At 35.5% G+C, this 7,720-nt stretch overlaps 1 protein-coding gene across 3 annotated transcripts in view; it reads left to right on the forward strand.

Moving 5' to 3' along the window:
- Positions 1-7,273, forward strand: part of LOC107572223 (metallophosphoesterase MPPED2) — a 29,820-nt gene extending 22,547 nt beyond the window's left edge. For all 3 annotated transcript variants that reach the window (XM_016258657.1, XM_016258668.1, XM_016258663.1), the window contains exons 5-7: positions 5,525-5,640; positions 5,781-5,894; positions 6,092-7,273. In XM_016258657.1, the coding sequence (XP_016114143.1) occupies positions 5,525-5,640; positions 5,781-5,894; positions 6,092-6,210 (349 nt within the window). In that variant the 3' untranslated portion in view covers positions 6,211-7,273. The remainder of the gene's footprint in view (positions 1-5,524; positions 5,641-5,780; positions 5,895-6,091) is intronic.
- Positions 7,274-7,720: the final 447 nt, after the last annotated feature.

Consider the following 7,720-nt stretch of genomic DNA (forward strand, 5'->3'; position numbering starts at 1 on the left):
GACGCACGTGTCCTCGTGTATCACTGTGTGTGTGTGTGTGTGTGTGTGTGTGTGTGTGTGTGTGTGTGTGTGTGTGTGTGTGTGTGTGTGTGTCCAGGTCACCGAGAGTTCATCAAAGCAAAGTGCTGACGCAGCCAAAACAAACACACACGCAGACACAAATATACACTTGTGTCTCTGTACTGAACAGTTTCTGACAGTGAAAGCTTTCTTTTCTCTTTTCTCTCTCACTCCGTTTTCTCTCCCTCTCTCTCTCTCTCGCTCTTTTTTAAAAAACTTGCATGGTTAAATTTTATTAATTATAATAATGTTTAATTATGTTAATTTTATTTAAAAGTCACTGAAAAATGTTATGGGTTAATTTTACATCAAAATTTAGTAAAATAATTATTCATTTAATTATAGGTGATCTTTAAATTTATCATAAAGAGTAATACCAGAGGTTTATTTTGCAATAATTACCAGCTGTACTTTATCTCACTTATAACTCAGCTGTTTAACAAATAATAAAGTGAAGTGAAGTGTGGCCAAGTATGGTGACCCATACTCAGAATTAGTGCTCTGCATTTATCCCATCCAAAGTGCACACACACAGCACTGAACACACTGAACGGAGCAGTGGGCAGCCATTTTTTTGCTGTGGCGCCCCGGGGAGCAGTTGGGGGTTCGGTGCCTTGCTCAAGGGCACCTCAGACGTGGTATTGAAGGTGGGAGAGAGCGCTGTACATTCACTCCCCCATCTACAATTCCTGCTGGTACGAGACTCGAACGCACAACCTTTGGGTTACGAGTCCGACTCTCTAACCATTAGGCCATGACTTCCCCGGACGTTAAATACTGAACAAAGAGACCGTAAAGTGATATGAGAGGCATGAACCTGGCACAGTGTTTGAAATCAGTTACTAGGGACAAATGTATAAATCAAAATTTAGATTGACCAATCAGAATCAAGTATTCCAGTGCGCCATGTAATAATACATTTCCTTTACATTGCATGCCTTTTCTGTCTGTGATCCCCGTTTTTATGTGCATGTTGGGAAGTAATGACATCTCATTGTCGACTAGCTTGATGTACGGATGAAAGCCTGACTCGGGCGCTGACGTTTATGTGCGAGTTAAAGCAGACGGGCCTGAGTATGTTTGCAGGAAAACCAACAGGGTTTGAGAGATTGTACCCAAGAGTACCAGCCTGGTGCACAGTGTTCGAAAACAACCACTCACCTTTATTTGCCTTCCCATCAATCATCCACGGACAAGCCCGGCTACCCAGTATACACACACATACACTGAGACCTCAGCAGCCATTTCCTGTGTTCAGGCTATATTTCATCCACTATCAACTCTATTCTCTCAAATCTATGAAGAAGTGCTAATGGATAGACAAGCAGTAGACCAGCTATGAGACTAGCCTGTGATGATGGACATTAAAATCCAAAAACGACTGCTCTTTAGTTTGGTTAATGAAGGAGGATGGCAGTAAAGTGACAGCTTGTATTTGAATATTTGCTTGTATCTTTGTCTTAAACACAAAAGAAGTATTATCTGGTTATAATCAATGTTAACCATGCAAATCCAGGATTAGTCCTGGACCATGTCCTAACCAGGAAATGTAATCAGTGTTGTTATTGTAAGCTAAAACTGTTATTCATTTTTGAGTAATTAAAACAAAGCTGAAATAAAATAAAATAAGACGATAAACAGAGAAATTGGCTAAAAATGTGCTGCTTTGGAAATTGACAAATTAAAATCAGTTGAAGTACTAAAATTACTAAAACTAAAACAAATACATTAAATTAAAGCTATAAAAATAATAGAAAAAGTACATTCTAACTATAGAAATATTAATAAAACAAAAACAAATACAAAATGACAAAAGCATGTAACGAAATTACTTGAATTAAAATAAATTGAAAACTGAAAATATAAAAGCTAATAAAAAATAGTATATAAATAATACTAAAATAACATTGGATGCAATAAAATGATAAAACAATAAAGCGTGTGTTTTTCATGTAGCTTACAGTTTTTGTCTGGCAAACAGCAATGACTGACATTTTGTTGATAGCTTAGTTCCTATTTCAATAGCATTACTGTGTAACCCTGCCCACAATGAATCTCATTGGTCCAAAATGGTCTGCTCTACATAATTGTTTATTAACAATTGTTTATTATGTTTTTCATGTAGCTTACAGTTTTTGTCTGGCAAACAGCAATGACTGACATTTTGTTGATAGCTTAGTTCCTATTTCAATAGCATTACTGTGTAACCCTGCCCACAATGAATCTCATTGGTCCAAAATGGTCTGCTCTACATAATTGTTTATTAAACATTAAAAATTGTTTAATTGGCAGTTATTGTGCAGCATCTTGTAGCATTTTTGCTTTCAACGTTTCTTTTGATTGTTTGGTTTTTGATTATTGATAAGTGTAATTCAGCAATTTTATCTTTCATTTGTGTGTGTGTGTGTGTGGTTTATTTTTATTTATTTTATTTTTTTGAGTAGATGTTGGAGCCTTGTCACGTCTGGTTAGGAAACGTATTTAAAGAACAGCTGTTTTATTTGACAGACCTTGTTCTTTTGCAAGGTTTAACTGTGTCTCTGTTTAATTGGCAGTTATTTTAAAGCGACAGTCTCCATGCTTTGCCATTTTTTCCTCTAAAACCTTTTTAATTTCTCTGTAATTGGTTTTCAATACTCCGCTCCAGGGCTGTCTTTCTATTGTTATTCTTAGATGGTACAAATGACTGGGCCCTAGTCCCTCGTCTATTTCAACATAATTCAGTGAATGAAAAAGAAGATCCATGCCTCAGGTCTCAGAGAACATGTTATGAAAACCCTTTCCCCCTTTAGTCTTAACCTTCTGCTTCTCAGAGGCTCTGACTCTGTCAAGTGCTCGTTGTAAAATGACCTCTGGACAGCTGGGCATGTGAGCTCATACATATATGTATGTCTTTGAGTAAGGTAGAATCAAGCTCTTTAAGACTCATTAATGCGATTAGCTGCTACAACTAAGCTATTTAGTATTTGTAATCTCATCCTTTCTAATGCTTCTTTTATTTTAAGCTTTTTTATATTAATCAGATTCATTAATCAGGTCATATCACAAGAGGATTCACAAAAATCTTATAAAAGTAGTGATGAAATTTCTTAAGATAAATTAGAATTAGTTTGCATGTCAAGTTCTTGTTCAAAATGCTGCCTTTTTGCGCTGCTTGCAGATTACCGTAATAATCATAATAGGCACACTGTTTTTGTTGCAACTGGCTTGATGGGAGTTGAACATGTCCTATGTAAGAATGTTTTCATATGTGCTGAATGCTGCTTAAAATTTTCATAATTATAAAATTGGCAGATTTTACCTTTGTGGTTTTAAGACAAGTCTTAAAGGGTTAGTTCACCCAAAAATTAAGATTCTGTCATTAATGACTAAACCCATAAAACCTTTGTTCATCTTCGGAACACAAATTAAGATATTTGTGATGAAATCCAAGAGCTTTCTGACCCTGCATAGACAGCAATGCAACTGACACATTCAAGGCCCAGAAAGGTAGTAAGGATATTGTTAAAATAGTCCATGTGACATCAGTGGTTTTTGTGCGCAAAGAAAACAAAAATAATGACTTTATTCAACAATTTCTTGAACATGGTAGTTGCTCTGCTGTCTATGCAGGGTCAGAAAAAAAAAGGATTTCATCAAAAATATCCGTGTTTTAAAATAAAATAAAAATATAAATGTTCCGAAGATGAACAAAGGTCTTAAGTGTTTTGAAACGACACGAGGGTGTGTAATTTCTATTTTTGGATGAACTGTCCCTTTTATTTAAGCAGTTGTATGCATGCATACTCACACATTTTTGTGTGAAATCGGTGTATGAATGTCTTTACGAACTAATTATTATTCACCAAAAACTTTGGTACTTTAATATTTTCTAAATGTATGAAAAAATTTCGGAAAAATTTAAATCACGTGCACAAAAAAGCAGACAATTATAAGTGTTAAGATGACATTTCTATTTCCCAATCTTGGGCACATGGTTGCTCATTCAGAGTACTCCAAATTCATTAACTTGAGAACAAACTGATGTGCATACACACGTGTTGTGAATGAGATGTTCTCCTTTGTGTACAAATACAAAACAATCCATGCAATTACTAGTGAATGACATCTTTTTTTTTTTTTTTAAGAACAATCCTAAGTTAGAAAATATTGTACTTTTAAGACCTTAAGGATTTCATCAAAAATATCCGTGTTTTAAAATAAAATAAAAATATAAATGTTCCGAAGATGAACAAAGGTCTTAAGTGTTTTGGAACGACATGAGGGTGTGTAATTTCTATTTTTGGATGAACTGTCCCTTTCATTTAAGCAGTTGTATGCATGCATACTCACACATTTTTGTGTGAAATCGGTGTATGAATGTCTTTACGAACTAATTATTATTCACCAAAAACTTTGGTACTTTAATATTTTCTAAATGTATGAAAAAATTTCGGAAAAATTTAAATCACGTGCACAAAAAAGCAGACAATTATAAGTGTTAAGATGACATTTCTATTTCCCAATCTTGGGCACATGGTTGCTCATTCAGAGTACTCCAAATTCATTAACTTGAGAACAAACTGATGTGCATACACACGTGTTGTGAATGAGATGTTCTCCTTTGTGTACAAATACAAAACAATCCATGCAATTACTAGTGAATGACATCTTTTTTTTTTTTTTTAAGAACAATCCTAAGTTAGAAAATATTGTACTTTTAAGACCTTTTCATGAATCGAAGGGGTTTCCTTGCATCAAGCCATGCTGAAAAAATGGGCCATTCAGAAACAGTTGTCATGTCACATTAATTAAGCACAATAACATATAGTCACCTCCATTTTAGCATTTGTTTCAAACTGTGTTGAAATCCTGCACCGTAGTGCAGCTTCTGAAGTGCTGTTGAGCAGTTGCAGACATTGCTCTCCGCAGTGCTTCCAACTCTCATTTGTCTGCACTGCCTCCATCCATCACCCAGCTCTGCTTATCAGCATGGGGTCAGTTCCTGCCCTCTCTACCAAGGCCTACATTTAGCCCTGGCCTTGCGCAGCCTTGTCTTGCTGGGGCCAGACACTTGGCCCTTATCAGACGGGGTCTGAGAGTGGTAAATAAAGGTCTGGCCCGGGCTACTGCAGGCTGTCAGCAGGCCCGTCCCAGAGGGGAAATAAAACTCTTATTAACATGCTTCTGCTCATTGGTGCTGACAGCTTGATCAATCTGCCTCCTCTGCAGATGACCTCTGTGAACCACCGGATGCCCTGATGGAGACTGAAACGAATAGCTTGAGTTGCGCCATGGCCTCAAATCTGATACTGCAATACTCTGAGGGACTTTTTTTTAATCCACCTTACCAACTAGTCTACTTTGAAAATCGTTTTTGATAATACTGTCAACTTTTGCGTATGTGTGAGAACAGCATGCAGGTATGCGTATGATGATTTCGACATTTATGAAGTGTGTAAAATGCGTCTGTCTGCTCCCACAGGACCCCGTGGTTTAATGGATGGGGCTTTAACTTACCTCGTGGCCAGTCTCTCCTCGATAAGTGGAACCAGATCCCTGAAGATATAGATATTCTTATGACACATGGACCTCCTCTGGGTAAGCACTGAAATGTGGATGTAACTGTAGATGTAGAGCATGTATACATCAGTTTGTGTCTGCAGATAGACTGTTGTATTTTAAAGTCATCATAAATGTGGTGATACGCCACTAAGGATGTGATGTTGGACTTTGTCCAGGGTTCAGAGATTGGGTCCCAAAAGAACTTCAGAGAGTTGGCTGCGTGGAACTACTCAACACAGTACAAAAAAGGGTCAGACCCAAACTCCACGCATATGGGGGAATCCATGAAGGTGAGAGCTTTGCACACTTATGTAATATTTTATATATATATAATGTATATAAAATGTTCAAAATATTAAAGTAATAATAAAAATATTGCAAATTGTAATATATTTCAAATAATATATATGCGGATAAAGTATAAATATTAAAGCATTTTATTGTCTATAAAATAAATGTATAAAAAAATTTTCTTTCTCATTCTCAGGGTATGGCATAATGACAGATGGCTATACAACATTTATCAACTCCTCCACATGTACAGTCAGCTTCCAGCCTACCAATCCACCAATCATATTTGATCTCCCCAACCCAGGAAACTCCTGAGACTCATTAAACCCCACCCCTTTTTCTACATAACTTTTCCTTACTTAAAAGTAATAGTCTTTTTTTTACTGCTTGTATTTAAAAATGCATGGAAATGTAATATTTTTTTTAAAAGTCGGATTGAAGCCGACACCATTTGAATGACTATTGTAGGTAAAGAACAAGTTGTGAATTCATATTTGTTTGCATCAGTTGCCTTCTGTTTTTTTCCTTTTTTTTATTGGTCAGGATCTTAAAAAGTGCATTATAAAGGTACTCCCAAAAGTGTCAGCAATACTTGACCATGTCTTATTTAATATTAATTGTGCTTTGTAAATTTAATATAAATTTATTTAAACTCTTTGTGTGGTGTATTCAATTTTGGATTTAAATGAGTAAGTGAGTACTTCACCCCGTCAAAGGGTTCAATGGGTCTGATATTTATTACTCCAATCAGACTTTGCTCTTTTCTCATCAAGAAGACACATCTTTATCTACCAGGTCATTAAACACCATAAGACAAGCATTCTTCCTTTCAACATAAAATAGAGTGGCACAGTTTATCAAAAGATGGAAGCGATTGTGTGTTGTGAATTGAATTTCGCATTATTGCTGAGCTCCTTTTGTCCTATAATTACAGTTTAGAAAAGGCTGAATGTGCAAATTCTCCAGATCATAAAGATACTGTACCTGGTCTGATTTTGCATTTAGCACATATTAAAAGTGGACGAGAACTGTCAATATAATTGGTCTGCCTCAGGAGATCTACAGAGATAAATCTGGTATCTCTCTGTAAAGATTCAAACACAATTGTTTATCCTAGATTTGCAATAGCTTCTTATTCTATTGGTTTCAAAACTGGAAATGACATTACAACACTAAGCCATTTCATTTCTCCTCATCTCCATTTTTAGTTGTTGTAATAATGTGCATTGTATATTTTACTGTGGATCTGCAATCTTGTGAGCACAAAAAAAAGTTTTCTGTATTTTCTGCTATTGTGAATGCTTGCTTTGTATGTTTTGTGACTTTTTTATCCATTGTGACATTTAGCCAAGTTTATATGCAAATAAAACTGCAAGATTTTTATCTGATGTCTGTCATTTATCTTTTTGTCTTGCAAGTCAGTCAAAACAAATATTATCAACATTTATTCACCCTTAAGTCTCTCCAGACCTGATTTAGTTTCTTCTGTGGCACACAAAAGAAGTTTAGAAGAATATATTGAGCTGTTTTTTCCCCACACAATTAAAGTGAATGGTGACCAGGGACTGTCAAATATCAAATCAAATGCATAATAAAAAAAAAAAGCCAATATACTGAAATATTGCTTTACTGTGTGTGCTTACAATTCACTTTCATTGTATGAAAAAGAGCAACTTGAACAACTTTTAGAAATATCTTTTTTTTTTTTTTGCTTCACAAAAGATACAAAGTCATATTGGTTAGGTTGTAAATGACAAATGTTTCATTTTTGGTGAACTTCCTTTTAAAGCTTTATTTCTTTCCCACACAGTATATAACGCTACAT

The sequence above is a fragment of the Sinocyclocheilus grahami genome, unplaced genomic scaffold, assembly GCF_001515645.1.
Source record: "Sinocyclocheilus grahami isolate Dianchi unplaced genomic scaffold, SAMN03320097.WGS_v1.1 scaffold30.1, whole genome shotgun sequence".
Lineage (NCBI taxonomy): Eukaryota > Metazoa > Chordata > Actinopteri > Cypriniformes > Cyprinidae > Sinocyclocheilus > Sinocyclocheilus grahami.